The 18,417-nt window shown below is 44.2% G+C and overlaps 1 protein-coding gene across 4 annotated transcripts in view; it reads right to left on the bottom strand.

Annotated features, from left to right (window-relative positions):
• SYNE2 (spectrin repeat containing nuclear envelope protein 2) overlaps nt 1–18,417 on the bottom strand; it is a 373,661-nt gene that overhangs the window by 250,110 nt on the left and 105,134 nt on the right. For all 4 annotated transcript variants that reach the window (XM_062181714.1, XM_062181717.1, XM_062181715.1 and 1 more), the window contains exons 12-19: nt 14,177–14,341; nt 11,546–11,658; nt 10,502–10,664; nt 8,973–9,051; nt 8,519–8,706; nt 6,390–6,554; nt 4,639–4,788; nt 2,248–2,421 (exon numbers count right to left, since the gene is read on the bottom strand). In XM_062181714.1, the coding sequence (XP_062037698.1) occupies nt 2,248–2,421; nt 4,639–4,788; nt 6,390–6,554; nt 8,519–8,706; nt 8,973–9,051; nt 10,502–10,664; nt 11,546–11,658; nt 14,177–14,341 (1,197 nt within the window). The remainder of the gene's footprint in view (nt 1–2,247; nt 2,422–4,638; nt 4,789–6,389; nt 6,555–8,518; nt 8,707–8,972; nt 9,052–10,501; nt 10,665–11,545; nt 11,659–14,176; nt 14,342–18,417) is intronic.

Here is an 18,417-nt window from a genome sequence, read left to right as displayed (position 1 = left end):
TGCTCCACTTCTGATCCATCTCCCTGCTAATACATTTGGGAAAACAGCAGAAGATGGCCCAGGTGTTTGGGTCCCTGCACCCAGGAGGGAGACCCGGAAGAAGCTCCTGGCTCCTGGCTTTGGGTCAGCCCAGCTCTGGCTGTTACGACCATCTGGGAATGAACAAGCGGATGGAAGACTCCTCTCCCTCTCTCTGTCTAGAACTCAGCTTTTCAAATAAATAAGTAAATCTTTAAAAATAAATAAATAAAAGATAAAAAGGTTTATTGTATGTCTACCATGCGCCAGAACTGCTCTTTGAGCTGGGTATAACAAAAATCAAGAGACAGACTCAGTTACATATCTGTAAATAATTTTTACAGATATAAAAACATAAATCATAAAAACATAACTTTTTAAAAACACAAACAGGACCACATGGTCCAAACCGTTCCACAGTCTGCATTTCTTACTTTAAACACATCTTGAGCTTGTATCTTGATCCAACAGAGATCTACCTACTCCTCTTTTTTTTTTTTTTTTTTTTTTTGACAGGCAGAGTGGACAGTGAGAGAGAGAGACAGAGAGAAAGGTCTTCCTTTTTGCCATTGGTTCACCCTCCCATGGCCGCTGCAGCCGGCGCACCGTGCTGATCCGAAGCCAGGAGCCAGGTGCTTCTCCTGGTCTCCCATGGGGTGCAGGGCCCAAGCACTTGGGCCATCCTCCACTGCCTTCCCGGGCCACAGCAGAGAGCTGGCCTGGAAGAGGGGCAACTGGGACAGAATCCGGTGCCCCGACCAGGACTAGAACCCGGTGCGCCGGTGCCGCAAGGCGGAGGATTAGCCTAGTGAGCCGAGGCGCCGACCCCTACTTCTCCATTAACAAGGGTATATTTGGGCATTTCCACCATTCACAAGAAGAATCATTATTGTTCTGAAAACATTTGGAATGGTCTTAAATTTACAAATAGCACTTTTAAAATAACTTCTTAAATTCTGAATCTCCACCTCATCTCTGTCACGAAAATAAATTCCAGATGGAGCAAATAAGTATGAAAGTTAAAAGTGGACAACCGCGGGCATTTGCCCGTTTCATTGAAACGAGCTTTTAAAGGTTCTGTGAGCAGGTGGTAATTTGCAGTGCAATAACAAGGCTCACTCTCACAAACAAGGCAAACGCAAAATGATGGCAAAGCTTTCATCCCTCAGAGATGCGAATTTAGGAAAATCATGGGAATGCGTCTCTGTTGTGGGGACTCCCCGCCCTGTTGTAAAATTTTACAGCTGAGCTGGAGCTGAGTAAACACCTCTATCAGAACTTCCTTCCCCGGAGAAGCAGTGATGTTAACACACACCCTTGCCTCATTGCTCTGCAGCGAGTCAGCTGCCTAGGGAGAAAGACAGCAGGGAATGGGAAGGACCCCAGGCAAGCTCCCCTTCCCACTGCAGGTCAGGGAGGAGGGAACGTAGTCAGAAGGAGAACCTTCGAAGCCTAATTGATTAATCTCCCATGGTCACACGGCAGGGCACGGCACGGCAGGGCACGGCACGGGGCTGCGTGGGACTGAACTCACGTATCTCCTTTTGCCCTCTGCCGGGAGGGAATATCTTATTTCCAGTTCACACCAGAGCTGGGAGAATTAGTCCCAGAACTCCAGCTCACGCAGTGCATCAGTGCTTGCCTCAGCTATCCACTGCCTTCAAGCAGAATCCTAACAGTCGACCCCGGCGGGGAGGATCCACCCCATTTCTGAAACTCCCAACAAAGAAAAGAAAAATGGTAGGCTTATGACTGTTTATTTTGTCAGTTTTTAAATGACCTTAAAGCATCCCAAGCCATGAAAAATGCAAGCGCCAAGTGCTTGGTACCGTGGTGGTGCTCTTCCCTCCCCCGCCCCGCCCCAAAGAAACCTTTTATTTAAGGAATACAAACTTCATGCATTTCCTAAGTACAACTTTAGGAACATAGTGATTCTGCCCACCATACCTGCCCTCCCCCACACACTCCCACCCCTCCCCCTCCTCCCTCCCCCACTCCCAGTCCCATTCTCCACTAACATCCATTTTCAATTTTTATACACAGAAGACCAACTCTATACTAAGTAGAGAGTTCAACAATTTGCACACACACCAAAAAAAAAAAAAAAAAAAAAAAAAAAAAAACCCAAAACTTCCACAGCAGTGGAGACAAGGGCTGTTCAGAGCCATTGCATCTCCACGTAAGCTGACTTCTCTTTGACAGTGCCCCCTTACCCCTTCTCATTCGTACCTGCAAGGATTCCTCCATGGATGTCCCCGCATCATCTCCCTGCCTCAGAAGATCCAAAACAGACGTGGTTTCTGCCTCCCAGATTTCCACCTGTCCGGTGAGCTTTTCCACCTCTTCAGCCACTTTCAGCTGCCCTGAGAATTCTTCCGTCTCCCTTTCATGTTCTCCTCCAGCCTACGATATTCAAAATTATCACGAGGAAACAGTCAACACTTATGGGATAAAACAGTTTTTCCACTGAGAACTAATTCAACATATTTTAACGATACAGACCTGGGCCGTGGACAGGGTGAGGCGTGCTTTATGACAACAGGTATCATGCTCCAAATTAAAAGGTTTGTTCACGTATACTTTCTTAATTACACATCCCTATCATTTACAGATACTGGTATCACCACTTTATAGATAAGATCAAAGCTTGGGAAATTAGGGTATTCACTCTATAAACACATTTCTAAGATTCACCTACAGTTTAATTAAACACAAGTATTGGCATCAGGAAGAAACTCCGGAGAGGAGCAGTGTCGTGGCACCACAGATGGTGTGGCACCACAGCTTGTAACATGGGCAGTCCACATCCGAGTGCCAGCTTTAGTCTCGGCTCCCCATTCCTAACCCATGCACTTGGGAATGCGGTAAGAGATGGCCCCAGGTAGTTGGGCCCCTGATACCTAAGTGGGAGACCCAGAAAGAGTTCCTGGCTCCTGGCTTCAGGCTTGCTCAGATCTGGCCGTTGTGGTCATTTGGGGAGAGAACCAGTGGATCAAAGATCTCTCTCCATTGCTATTTGGGACACCTGTATCCATGTTCAACTGACCCCAGCTCCTCCATTTCTGATCCAGCTTCCTGCTAATGTGTACCTTGGGAAGTAGCAGGTGATGGTTCAAGTGCTTGGGTCCCTGCCACCCATCTGGGACACTCAGAGGAAGTTCCTGGCTCCTAGCTTTGGTCTGGCTTATCTCCGTCTATAGCAAGCATTTGGGGAGTGAACCAGCAGATGGAAGATCTCTTTCTGTCTCTCTGCCTTACAAATAAAATAGCAATACCAAAATTGAAATTTAACAAAGAAAAAACGGGGCTGGCCCTGTGGCGCAGCGGGTTAACACCTTGTCCTAAAGTGCTGGCATCCCATATGGGCGCTGGTTTGAGACTCAGCTGCTCCACTTCCGATCCAGCTCTCTGTTGTGGCCTGGGAAAGCAGTAGAAGATGGCCCAGGTTCTTGGGCCCCTGCACCTGCGTGGGAGACCCGGAAGAAGCTCTTGGCTCCTGGCTTCAGATTGGGCAGCTCCAGCTGTTGCGGCCAATTGGGGAATGAACCAGCGGATGAAAGACCTCTCTCTCTCTCTCTCTCTCTCTCTCTCTCTGCCTCTCCTTTCTCTGTGTAAATCTGACTTTCAGATAAAAAAATAAATCTTTAAAAAAAAAAAAACAACACAGAAACAAGTGTCAATGAAATGAAATCTTTTCCCCTGATAATCTCTCCGTATTCTGTAGGTTGATAACACCATGGCGCCACATGACGGATATGCTATTAAAGTTCTTTGTATACACCTACGTTTATTAAAGAGACAGACAGAGAGAGCTTGTCTACAAGAGCTGGGCTGAGGCCAAAGCTGAGAGCAGGAGTTCAATCCAGGTCTCAGGTGTGCATGCCAGGAGCCCCACCACCTGAGTCATCCTGCTGCCTCCCAGGTTTGCATTAACAGGAAGCTGGAGTCAGGAGCCTAGGGAGCCTGGTATCAGACCCAGGTACTCAGAGGCGGGACATCACTGTGTAAGCGGCTGGGCCAAATGCCCATCCTACAGCAGGAAACACCAGCACTCTGTCCTGACAGCTGGCTAGAGCAGCTAAAATGATCCTCTAAGGATAGCTGTACAAGTTGCGACTCTGAAGGAGGCCCCTCTCCCAAACTGCAGGCCCTGAATCTTACATGTACATGATTTTTAATTCATTTCTTTGTCCCGTTTTCATATTCCTACCTATATATAAGGTCACCCTCCAAATTATCCAACAAAACAAGGAGAACAGGTGCATTCCCCACCCTTTTTGCGAGGGGAAGCAGGGCCCTAAGCTGCACTACTTGTGAGCAGCAGTAGGAGGTAATCTAGAGACCACGTTCATCCACAGCGCCCAGAGTCCTCTCTGCTTCTGCGTCTGCAGAAGTCGTCCACCGTGCAATCAGAGGCGACACAGTGCACTCACGCTAAGGCCTACGCTGTGAGGACAATGACCTGTGCATTTTCCTGGACAGTAACAAGTTCTCAGCGAGATACAGTAATCCATACAGTCACAAGGTACTGTTTCAACAGCTTGGTGCTTCTAAAAGAAAAACAGCAAAGCTAAATTTTTTCAATATGCAAATGAAACACAAAAAGTAGGACTCCTTCACCCTTATGTTCCAATCATGATCCCCAGAAAGTTCCGTCGATGCGTCTGTCAAAACATCAGCAGTTGGCTTTTCTTCTTTAGATGGTAGAATATTTCCAGAAGTGTCAGGAATGGGCTGATCTTGTTTTTTAATAAGTGGCAGCTTCATTTCCTGTAAAATTAATTGCATGAAAGTTAATGCTTATGTTTAGATTTGTAGACTTCCATATAAGAGCCAAGATGTGGCTATATTATGTTGAAATATATATTTTTAGTGGGGGCTGGCACTGTGCCATAGCGGGTTAAAGCCCTGGCCTGAAGCACACGCATCTCCTATGGGCGCCGGTTCTAGTCCCAGCTGCTCCTCTTCCGATCCAGCTCTCTGTTATGGCCTGGGAAAGCAGTGGAAAATGGCCCAAGTCCTTGGGCCCCTGCACCTGCGTGGGAGACCCGGAGGAAGCTCCTGGCTCAGGATGGCCGTTGCAGCCATCTGGGAGTGAACCAGCAGATGGAAGACCTCTCTCTGTGTCTCTACCTCTCTCTGTAACTCTGTCTTTCAAATAAATAAGATAAATCTTAAAAAAAAATTTAAAAAAGAAATATATTTTTAGGATTTACCATTCAGCAAAAATGTTATAAAATTTGGGAATTTCTCAGAAAACATCTAAGCTTCATATTGTTAAAAATAAAGAATAGAATAATTTAAGAATTTACTAACTTCTGCTTTTATGAGGCATTATGTGAAATATAAGATAAATAAGGCTCATTGTATGTTCTCAAGGAGCTTGAAATCTAACAGGCAAAACAATGCATATGGTTTTTTTTTAGTGGTAAATGAATTTCAACAAGAAAGCTGAGTGTGGCAAGGTTTAAGAAATAAAAGTTGGCTTGGGCACGCAGGAGGAATGAAAACATAATCCACATGAACACTTCGCACCACAGTTCATAGCTGCATGGCTCACGGCAGCTAGAAAAAGCGGGAAGAACCCAAATGTGATCAACTGAGCAGGTAAATATAATGTGGTCTATCCATACAATGGGTGGTTGTTTGCCAGGGAAAAAGAATGAAGTCTATCACATACATGGTACAATATGGGTGAACCAGGGATGGCGCTGCGGTGCAGGGGGTTAAAGCCCCAGCCTGAAATGCCGGCAATCCCATATGGACGCTGGTTCGAGTCCCAGCTGCTCCACTTCCGATCCAGCTCTCTGCTATGGCCTAGGAAAGCAGTAGAAGATGGCCCAAGTCTTTGGGTCCTGGTACCCATGTGGAAACCCACAAAATGCTCCTGGCTCCTGGCTTTGGATCGGTGCAGTTCTGGCCATTGCAGGCATTTGGGGAGTGAACCAGTGATAGAAGACCTCTCTCTCTCTGTCTCTATCTCTCTCTGTAACTGTCTTTCAAATAAAAAAAAAATCTTTTAAAAAAATGTGGATGAACCTTAAAAACAGTATGCCAAGTCAAATAAGGCAGGCAGAAGAAACCACAAATGGCATAACCACATATATCTGTGACATATCCCTAATAGGCAAATCTATACCCAACAAAAGTGGACTCGCGGTTGCCCAGGGCTGGGAAGAAACAGGGAGTGACTACAAATGCGTGCAGAGTTTCTTTAAAGTGATGAAAACGTTTTAGAATTGATGATGGTGATGACTGCCCAACAGCTCTGCAAATATGTAAACATCATGGATTGATAATGCTTTCAATGAGTGAGTGGTACCGTATTTAAATTACATCTCAAACAAGTTGTTACCAACGAAGGCACATACCAGCTGAGTTTTTGAAATGAACTTTCTCCATCGCTTATTCAGCCGCCTCAGTTCCTTAGAAATAGACGCTCCAACTTCATCATCGCTGATTCCAATTAAGAAATTCCCCACTTCATTTAAAGTAATGTGCTCCACATTCCACTGGGATAAGATCTCAAAGGGAACCTACGGAACATTTGAGCAACATAAACACTTCATGACATAGTATTTTGTCTATTACCTAGAATAAGTCCTTACCAAGGATAATTCTAAGCAAAAGTAGATATAAAGAGTTCTTTATTTTATGCAAACATCTACACTGCCCATGCCTATCACCCAAGCTTATCATCTCCAATTCCTGTTTGGCAAGTGCCAGCCAGCGTGGACTCTGAGGAAGCATCTGGTCTACCTTTCTAAGTAGCTGATGCACTTAGATAAGAGGTTCCACACTTGACCAAGCAATACAGCCCTCACATCTCCGTCATTTTCTCTCAGAGTCGCCAGGCCAAAACATTACCCAGCAGCTGCCAGCCCCCAGTTTTCAGGTGTCAGGTCAATAACTTGGAAGTGGTACAGTGTCCAAGAGACAGACACTGCTGTGTCTCCTTCAAAATCTTAAGAATCCTGCAAGTTCTCTTTGCAGGCCCCGGGCTCTGCAGCAGAGGCCGGGCGTGGCAGTCTTAAAGCATGTCACTTCTCGCACAGTTATGTGCATTTTAATAGAAGACCTTCTGTCCTTGAAAGACGCAACGGCTGTTGGAAGCCAAAGATGTGAATTTCCAGGATCCTGGCGACAGGGAGAAGTGATGACTCCACAAGCCCACAAGAGCTCCCGCGGGTTTATCAGCTTATCAACAATTTTCCTTTCACATTGATAACCCATTTTGGGTTGAGTAATTTTAGTTTCCACTCGAAAAATCTTTCCTCTTAAAAAGCTAACTACATCTGGGCCAGCACTGTGGTGCAGCAGGTAAAGCCGCCATCTGCAGTGCCGATATCCCATATGGGCACCGGTTCGAGTCCCGGCTCCTCCACTTCTGATCCAGCTCTCTGCTATGGCCTGAGAAAGCAGTAGAAGATGGCCCAAGTGCTTGGGTCTCTGCACCTGTGTGAGAGACCTGGAATAAGCTCATGGCTCCTGGTTTCAGATCGGCACAGTTCCAGTTGTTGTGGCCAACTGGGGAGTGAACCAGCAAATGGAAGACCTCTCTCTGTGTAACGCTGACATTCAAATAAATAAATAAATCTTTAAAAAATTTTAAAAAGCTATCTACATCTAGTTGAAAGCAAAAGAAATGAAAGAAAGAAAAGTGACCTAAGATATTTAAAAACAAACTACTGTACGAACAACAAATGAAAACAACAATAAACGACAATGACACTTCTTCCACAAGTCTGCCCTTAAGTCTAATGGATTTTGATTTCCTCCTCTAGAAACTCAAAAAGGTTTTAGAGCTGAAAGATATCAACCAAATGGAAAAATAAAACTTTTTAAAAGTGTCATTATTTTATAGTTTCACTTATTTACCTTTACTTTTGAAAGAGCAACAGAGAGGGGAGGGAGAGAGAGAGAGAGAGAGAGAGAGAGAGATTGATCAATCGATCTTCTATCTGCTGGTTCACTCCTCAAATGGCTACAACAGCCAGGGCTGGGCCAGGACAAATCTAGGAGCCTGGGACTCCCTCTTGGTCTCTTGCCCGTGTGAGTGGCCAGGGCCCAAGTACTCGGGTCACCTTCAGCTGCCCTTCCAGGCACAACAGCAGAGAGCTGGATCAGAAGTGGAGCAACTGGGACTCAGCTCTCACTCATATGGGATGGTGCGGGTCCCAGGCAGTGGCTTAACCCGCTGTGCCCCAACACTGGCCTCCACACAAATGTCCTCCTCCTTGCACCTTCCATAAACAATTCTGTATGTACAACAATAAAGGGGTGTGTGTGTGTCTGCAAAACCTGTCATGTGCAGAAAACATTTGTAGGCAATCACGTTGGGAAGAAATCTTCCCAAAAACCTTGGAAATTTTTCCAGAAGACATGTTAACTGCTCTCTGGATTCTCATCTTTGGGTTGAAACTGAGGGTCCCCAAACAAAAAAAAAAAAAAAAAGAAAAGAAAAAGTAAAATTGAGCAGGTACCCTAAAATGGTAAATACCTCTTTAATTTGTTCCTTCTTTGTCTCCTCAAAACAAGCCCTCAGTGAGCGAAGCTTTTCCATATACGTTGCCCAACACGCCAGCACTTTCTGCAGAGTGGACTTGACATTATATATATACTTCTTATACATGCAAACATTGCTTTCCATCATTGTATATTGTTCATTAATATTCTGACACTCTCCAGCTACAATATTAGCAAAAGAAGAAATTAATCTTAGAAAATAGGGTTTTGTTAATAAAATGACACTGTTAAGAAAACTATTTGCATGCTAATAGACAATGGCAAAATAAATACATATTCTGACAATGCTAAAAGTGAAAGCAAGAATTTCCCAAGGAAAACATGCCTGTAAAAGTAATTTCTAAAGCATTAAATTATAAAGAAAGTAAAATAGATGAAATGACATTTTGAAGAGGTCATTCCATTGAAAACTAATTAAACTGCCTTACCCAGATGCTTATAAATTTCTTCACATTTTTGAAAAGAAGTATCCAGCTGAACTAGGAACCCTTTTTCTTCAATAAATTTCTGGCGGTAAAAAGAGAAAAGAACATTGACTATGCCTTCTATTCAATGTGCGCCAAGAAATCCAGATTATGACATATATGAGGGTCATTCGAGAAGTTCAAGGAAAAGCAAAATTAAAAATTTGCTGATCTTGGTGTAAAACAAGTTTTAAATCCATGCACCATTTTTTCATAATATGCAGTTTCTGTTAACTTTTTGAAGGCCCCTCGTGGATAATGAAGTGCACAGTTGCCAACATTTCTTTGGGACCTTAATACTACAGATTTAGATAAATGAACAGGAGAAGCAGTTCACGAAAAGGTCAGAGTTCCAAGGACGCACAATTGCATGAGTACTAGATAGGAATGACACATGACAAGTTATCTTGATGCAGTGACACAGCTCTGCAATGGGGCTCCTTTTGTGGGAAAAGATAAATTAAGGATTGATAGCAATTTCAAAATCTCCTACCTCACATGTCTTATTAATATTGCATAATTGTTTCAGTTTCTCTTATTCCATATATTTTATCAATAATTTTATTCAAAATATTAGATTATATTAACAGACATTATCGATTACAAAAAAAACTCAGAAACTACCATTAATCAAATTCTGCTATGAAAAAATACATTTCTTTATAAGCTAATTACATATAAATGGTATGATGATTTAAATGGAAGAACAAAAATTCAAAGAAGGTTAAAAAAATACTCAAAATCTATCTAGAAGGGTGCTCCCTTTTTGGGAACATACAGTATTTAAATCATACATTGTAAATAAATTTTGAATCTCTCTTCATCATGGTTTTCAGTTTCACGTTGGAACCTATACCCAGATTCCTGGATTTTGCTTGCTTTCCCCTTCATTTTCAAATGGATGGAAAAATGAGAGAAGGAGAGGCTTAACTGTGTAACGGGCACTTCTTTGTTGCTTTAGTTTAGATCTAGACACAGCACACTTAAATTTAAAGCACCTGAAACATCTTTTCCTATAAATCGGAAAAACTAAAGTAAAAAAAAAAAAAACCCTAAGACAAAACAGAAACATACTGTTTTACCTACTACAAATTTTTGAGAGGCTAAGATAAAAATGTTTAATGATTGAGGGAAACCATGAATGTCAGAAGCAAAAAAAAATTATACAAGATTTTCGGCAAGTGAAAAAAAGAATTTTTAGAGGAAAAAAAAAATGATTGAAATCTTCTCTAGCATGTTGACCGGGCTGGTCAACACCTAACCGACCCAGGCAAGGATCCGGAGAAGTTGGGAAATGAAAAATGGTGCTTTCCCTTTCTCTTCCCTACACCTGCTCTCGGATTCCGTCCGGGCAACACGCAGGCTAATGAGAACCACCAAGAAAATCCATCTCAGAACCTGTAGAGTTCCTGGGAAATCTTGCCAAGGGGAAGTGCAACCCCAGCACCCAGATGTGGGGAACAGTTGCCTAAGCACAAAACTCAACAGCTCACATGCCAGTCTTCCTGCAGCAATTCCACTGAGGCCTTGTTCCCGTAGCGAACGTTCCACACGTCCAACTTCGATTTCAGTTCCTCCAGCAAACCAAGAACCCGGCACTTATAGTAATGGAATTCTAGAAGCAAAACGAATCTTCTCTCCAAAATGTTGTTGAGTCTTGAAAATAATACACATTTTTAATGATTAGCATATTATTATCCACCTAAGGTAAGAAACCTGGCATTTTAAAAAATATTGGAGCTTTAAAGGCAAGGAACTCAGCTATAACCTAGAAAGGTTTTCTTTTTAAACAATGTAAATCATGTGTCTAGATGGAAAACAATGATTTCTAGGGTGAAACACTTAACAAAGAACATTCTCGAAAGAAAAATAGTCCCCTATTGAGAAAGTCTGTAAAAAAATGTTGATTTATAAAATATTTTGCTACCTTTAAAAATTTCTATGCAACTTAGTGCAACTATAATTTAAAAGCTGACATATTAGAACAGTTTTCATTGCTAAGGCTTACAACATCCTACTATGGTAATAAATTGCTTACAAGCAATAATTAAAGAGAAAACGTTGTAGAAAAACATCAATTAAATAATCTCTATAATATTTCACAATTTATAAAATGCCTTTGTATACCTCCTCACATTTGATCTAGTATCCCTTGAGACAGGGACAGAGTGACTATCATTATCCTATATATTTACAAATATGTATCTATTTGCATGCATATATGTATATATGTAAATACCTAGGCTATTTAAGTATATCCATATCCTATATCCATGCAAATATATCTCCTACGTATTTACAAATGAGGAGCCATACTCAAAAAGACAGAGATCAGAGTCTGCTGTAAGTCTAAAACACCTTCCACGCAGTACTTATCATCCAATAAGAAAGGAATTATGTTAGCATAATACAATGTTAATATTAACTAAAACCTGAAAAGTGCTGTTTTCAGAAATTATCTCAAACTCTGCACTTTGTGGTCCCTGCAGCACTAGCACGAATGGTACCAGCAGCTGTGAAATAGCAGTGTTACAAACCGTCTCTTCATCTCCTCCAGTTTGTTAGGCGGCACCAACGGCAGGTGCTTTTCATCTCTGTTTTCAAACGCCATGAGGGCATTTGAATTGCTGTCACATCTGTCCATCAGACTCTGGAAGGAAGTAACGATGACACACATCAGATTGTATACCACAATCAACAGTATGTTGATCTCTCATACATAGTGTGTTTTAAAAACAAAAGCACAAGGCCCCTTTCTTTCTGTTGTGGCTTGGATATTAGTTTAGCTATTGGATGGTTTCTCAAGGCTTTGTCCCTATTGCCGGGGTGGTGCTGCCTGGAGGCAGCAGGATTTTCTGGAGGAGGGGCTGAGTGGGAGGTCCTTAGGTCAGGGGGGGCGTGGCTTTCTCCAGAGGGCTGGTATAAAAGCCTGAGTGTGGGCCCAGCCACTCTCTCTTCTGCCCGGCTCAGCCTGTGCGTTCTCCACTGTCTGCCCCGGGCTCCATGTGAGTCCTAAAACCTGCATCATGCTGTCTAGACTTGGAGACACTCCAGCTGTGAGCTAAATAAACCTTTCCTCTGAGTTAGTTGTCTTGCGTATTTCACGGCAGCCACAAGAAGACAACGAATGTGCTTTCTTTTTAATTAAGATTTGTGAGTGGCCAGCGCCGTGGCTGAACAGGCTAATCCTCCGCCTCGCGGCGCCGGCACACTGGGTTCTAGTCCCGGTTGGGGTGCCGGATTCTATCCCGGTTGCCCCTCTTCCAGGCCAGCTCTCTGCTATGGCCCGGGAAGGCAGTGGAGGATGGCCCAAGTCCTTGGGCCCTGCACCCGCATGGGAGACCAGGAGAAGCACCTGGCTCCTGCCTTCGGATCAGCGAGATGTGTCAGCCACAGCGGCCATTGGAGGGTGAACCAATGGCAAAGGAAGACCTTTCTCTCTGTCTCTCTCTCTCTCACTATCCACTCTGCCTGTCAAAAAAAAAAAAAAGATTTGTGAGTAAATGTATTCCTCATCCATGCCTTAAGTTTGGATGTCTTACAGACAGGCAGACTGCAATTTCCTTGGTAAAACTATTATCAAAATGCTGGCTAGTGTATTGTCTATTTGTGGACTCAAATGCCATAAATCTCACATATGGAATTCTTCCATGCTATTCTTTTTTTTAGAATTATGTCTTGACCAATTGATCTCTTTCTTTCTTTTTATGAATTTATTTGAAAGGCAGAGTGACAGAGGGAGGAGGAGAGGCAGAGAGACATATTTGCCATCCGCTGGTCCTCTCCCCAAATGGCCACAACGGCCGGGGCTGGGCCAGGCTGAAGCCAGGAGCCTGGAGCTTCATCTGGGTTTCCCACATGGGTGCAGAGGCCCAAGCACTTGGTCCATCTTTTGCTGCTTTCCCAGGCACATTAGCAGGGGGCTGGATCAGAAGTGGAGCAGCTGGGCTCCAACTGGCACTCTTACGGGATGATGGTGCCACAGTGGTAGCTTAACCAGCTTTGCCACAATGCCAGCTCCTGATGGTATCTTCTGGGTTTCAAATATCCCCAGGGCAGTGTGCATTTGCCCTTGCCGGTAAGATCATGGTTGAAATGCCCATGTCCTGTATCAGGGTACCTGGGTTCAACGCCAGGCTCCACTCCTGACTCCAGTTCTTGTTTTCTGTTTGTTTTCATTTTTTAAAGATTTATTTCCTTACTTGAGAGGCAGATCGACAGAGAAAGAGAGGGAAACACAGAGAGGACGTCCATCTGCTAGTTCCATCCTCAAATGACCTCAATAGCCAGTGCTGGGCCAGCCTGAAGCCAGGAGCTAAGAACTCCATCTGGGTCTCCATGACAGTAGCAGGAGCCCTGAGCCATTTCCTGCTGCCTTCCCAGGCACATGAGCAGGGAGCTGCATCAGAAGTGGAGTAGCTGGGACCCAAACCATCCCTCGGATATGGGACGCTGGAGTCGCAGGCAGTGGCTTAACCTCCTGTGCCACAATGCAGGGCCCCTGACATCAGCTCCTTGCTAGAGGCAGCAATGATGGCTCAAGTGGTTGGGTCCCTGTTGTCCTGTGGGAGACCTGTGTTGAGTTCCCAGCTCCTGGCTTTGGCCCCAATCACGGGCCGATGCAGGCATTTGGGGAGTGAACCAGCAGATGGGGGATACGCTCTCTCTTATATAAATTGATTAATTTTTAAAAACTCCCGAGGGGGAATCACGCTAAATTATCCTCAAATACCCACTGTCTTTCCTTCTAGAACAAAGTCTTCCTCAAGAACAGTCCTTGGGACCGGCGCTGTAGCACAGCAGGTTAAAGCCCCAGCCTGCGGTGCCAGGATCCCATATGGGTGCCGATTCGAATCCCTGCTGCTCTACTTCTGATCCAGCTCTCTGCTATGGCCTGGGAAAGCAGTAGAAGATGGCCCAAGTGCTTGGGCCCCTGCACCCACGTGGGAGACCCAGAGGAAGTTCCTGGCTCCTGACTTGGGATCAGCTCAGCTCTGGCCTTTGTGGCCATTTGGGGAGTGAACCAGCAGATGACAGACCTCTCTCTCTCTTTCTGGCTCTATATCTCTCTGTATCTCTGTCTTTCAAATACATAAAATAAATCTTTAAGAAAAAAAAAGTCCTTAACAAAGCATAAATTTTTCCCACATCCGTTTTTCTCTTCCAACCTTGAACAAGGTCATTTTCTCCTGGGTCAGGATCATGGCTTCAGAGTAGTTCTGGGAGGCGGGCAGCTCCCCACCCACAAACTCCTCCAGCACCTGGAGCCACTCTTCAATCTGACAGAGAGGCGAAGGCAGGGCCTGGTTCAGCTCTGTCTTCCACGTGTTAATCTGAAAAAAAAAAAAGGGAGATGTTCAGTAGAACTTTCCTAGTGCACTTTCCTAGTTCACAAAGAGCATGTTTACCCTTTAACTTTCTCTGCACGCCAGCACTGGTATTAGTCAGACCCCTTTATCAGGGCTACACCTCTTAGCTCCTCGACAAGGAGGAAAGCAGCTTGTTCAAACGTGTAAGAAACTCAGGCATAAGAAAAACCAAATGTTTTGATAAATCCATCGAAAGTTACGGGGGAGCAGGGATCTGCAATATTTAAAAATATTTAAAGCAATCCTCTAAGCAATGATGGACAACTGTATTGAACGATCATCATTTGTTGATCATGTGCCCCTGTGCTAACAGCACAAGTGCACGTTCCACACAGACTTACAGTCTGTCCCTCACTAGTGACAGCCAAGTGCTCACAATGGAGACCTCTACCGTATTGCGTGAATTTCTGTCCGTCACCAACCCTTCGCCCCAGCACGCTCACACAATCCAGGCACTGTGCCCCCTCTCTGGGCCTTCCCACCACTTTCTACACACACCCACACCCAAGAAGACACCATAAAATGCATACGAAAAGCACAGAAACATCTTTTTTCTTTCATGTAGAGGACAGAAAGAGCGCCCGTTCACCGGTTCACTCCCCCAGTGTCTACAGCGCCTGAGGCTGGGAGCTTGGGGGAGCAGGGACCCAATCCCGTGAGCTCTCACTGCGGCATCTCAGGGTGTGCCTTAGCAGGAAGCAGGACTCAGGGCCCAGAGGCACTCAGATGCTGAGCGCAGGCGTCTTAAATGCAAGGCCAAGCACCTGCCCTGTGTGTTGTCTTCTAATTCCATTTTTCCATGAACTTTCTGAAGCCCCCTGGAACTTACAGATGAGTCACCAAACCCAGACAGCTGTTTCAACATACCCCAAATCACGTCTTCACTCCTGCTGCCCCAACTACTTGCATTTTCCTCCTGCTAAAGCATCGTCAAAACTCAGTCACTCACACCACCATCCGTGCAGCAGCCACCATTCGCGACTCACTGTGCTAAAGCTTGGGGGTGAAGACACGGAGGGCAGCTGGTATGCAAAGGAGACACAGATGGTCTCCACCACACAACGGGTAAAAGCAATTGAGACACACACGTGGCAAGGCAGAGACAACACAAAGACGCTGTGCTCAAAAATAAAGGAGAATCTCGAACTACACAACTTACAAAGTCAAGTTCAAATAGAATCAAAACATACACATGGAACACATCAGAATAGTGGCCTAAGGAGAAAGAGGAATGGAAAGAAGGTATGGGTATAAAAGGAAATAAACCCACAACTAAATAAATGATTAGGAACAAGAGCAGGGCCTTGATCAGGTCTGAAGCCAGGAGCCAGGAGCTTCTTTCGGGTCTCCCAAGGACTTGGGCCATCCTCTACTGCTTTCCCAGGCCATAGCAGAGAGCTGGATGGGAAGTGGAGGAGCCAGGACTTGAACCTGCACCTATGGGATGGCAGCACTGCAGGTGGTGGCTTTACCCACTATGCCACAGCGCCGACCCCTAGAATTCTTATGCACAGTAAAAATCCAGCACCAAGACCATCTCCCTTCCTGACAACCCCATTAAGAATGCGACATTTTACCCGAATGCACATCGCTGCTTATCATTTTCTGTGTCATTTTCATTCCAAAGGTACCCAGGTGAAGGTCAAGTCCAAATCGAAACTTGCTTCACGCAAATCAACTCCATCTCATCAAAGAGCGGACCTGAAGCCTGCACATTATCTTTCCATGGTCCCATCCACGGAATGAATTATTGCTGCTCTTAGAGTCAACTGTATTTAAGCAGGAGGAAGAAGTAGGCAAAATGTATCTATTACGTGGTTTATTTGATTCCTCATTAATTCATTCCAAAATATTATGGGGTGCCAATTATGAGTATAAAGAGGGGAACTATGCAGAAGACAGAACCAACAACCCAGTCCAGGTGTACAACGCGAGGACAAACCTGGGCTCCTTTCAGGCAGTAAGTGGAACTAACTTCATAAAACAGAGCGTTAACTATGTAATATTATGGTTCCCTCTCTTTCTTCTCTCTCTCTCTCTCTCTCTCCCTCCCTCCCTCTTTGTCTTACAGGTGTATTTTCTCCAAAGGTATAAGGCAAAGATAATTCTACAGCCTTAAATCATGAACTATATGTCACTAAGACTCCAGACGGAAAAACAATGAAAACAATGCTTCATTATGGCAATTTTAATAGCAACAAGTTCACCATGTGCTTTTATGATATTCTTTGCCTCTGCAAAGAATACAAAGTAAACCAGAAAATTCATAAATGCTTCAATTCAAGAGAAGCTAAGAACGAGACCTCTAATTCAACTCTTCTTTGCATAGCTAAAAGAAAGCTGTATACGGTTGGAATGAAACCAGCCCTGGTCTTTGTGTCTCAGAGCCACACTCAGCATTTATGCAGCAAGCAGGAGAGGTAAAAAAGAAGGCAATGTTTACCCTTCATTGCTTTCCTCTGCACCGAACACAGAAAGCTAGTTCCAGGCTTCCTTTCTCAGACAATAACTTGTGAATTTGGCTAAAAATTGAGATAGATGTTATTGGGTCAAAATCACATAATGGTGCTATTTTCTATAACAGGCTTCAATTGACACCTTTTACTATGAATCTCTCCAACTACGGAGCTGTCCAGAGCGTATTAACTCAAGTACCTGATGACTTTAAATTAGCAAGTCTCATTTTGCTACCTTGAGAGAAGCAGCTGCCCTGTACAAAAGGAAGGGATTTCTAAACTATTATCAACATGCAGTGCTTGATCTCACAACACGGTAGTTTTTCCGGCTAGCCTCGTTATTTGGGGGTAATTTTTTCCAAATTACATTCAGGAAAATGAGGCCAGGTCTCTGTGGCCTGGGGCAGCCTGAACTCAACAGCCCATACCTTCTTCATCAACTTCTACTTTGTCAGAGACCTGTCACAGACAGCTGATGATGCCACAAGCCTCATCACTTGACAGGAAGATTCGTGGCACTGCACCTGTTCTCCACCATAGCTCCTTAGAAATGGTGACTCTCGAGCCACAGCACCACCATCACGCACCACACTTGACAGCCACGCAGGGTCACCACGCTCTTCCTGTGCGGGACCTGGCAGGAATGCTTAACTTTGTGCACCACACACAGTGTCTCTGCAAGATGAATGAACTCTGTAATAAACTCAGCTTTTACTGTAACACATTTCTTTGAAAAGCAGAAGGATAGAAAAAGAGGGAAAAACAGGAATGGAGGGAGGGAGGGAGGGAGAGAGAAAGAGGGAGAGAGAGAGGGATTTTTCCATTTGTTCACTCCCCAACTGGTCACAATAGCTCAAGCTGTGGCAGATTCCAGGAACTCCAGCCTGGTCTCCCACGTGGGTGCAGGAGCCCAAGCACTCGGGCCATCATCCATTGCCTTCCCAGGCGCATTAGCAGGGAGCTGGCTGGGAAGCAGAGCAGCAGACATGACTTGACCCTCCAATAAGGGATGCAGCTTAACCTGCGGTGCCACAACACCCTCCCCTGAAATAAACCCTTCTTTAATGAACTCTGTAAACTCATTAAAAATCATCCATTCAAAATGTGAGAATTTAATGATATGCAAATTATACCTCAATTAACTTCTTTTTTTAAAAAAATGACAGCAAAATAAAGACATTTAGAGATCACAGCAAACTAAGCATATCCGGCACCAGACGCAGGCGTTACAAGAGAAGTTAGAGGACATTTTGAGGCTACAGAGAAATGAGCTCAGTGGAAACTCAAAGCTACAGGCAGCACAATAGAAACAGGAAGTGTCTAGATAAATATAAAAGACTAAATTATTTCTTTCAAATGCCTTAGAAATGTGTGGCTGTTTGCAACAAAAATTAATACAACATGGTCGTGAAGACTTTGAAACATGCTTGTGCTGCCTATACGATATACATGTGTCCCTTATATATGTACACATAAAACAACCACAGTACAAAAATGCAAGTACAAATGGAATGCAAGTTGTACACTAAAATAGATCAAAGGAGTTCACATGTTATAAGAATTTATACAACAATATGGGGCCGG

Source organism: Lepus europaeus, chromosome 22 (assembly GCF_033115175.1).
Source record: "Lepus europaeus isolate LE1 chromosome 22, mLepTim1.pri, whole genome shotgun sequence".
Classification (NCBI taxonomy): Eukaryota; Metazoa; Chordata; class Mammalia; order Lagomorpha; family Leporidae; genus Lepus; species Lepus europaeus.
This window is presented reverse-complemented; position numbering and strand designations above follow the sequence as displayed.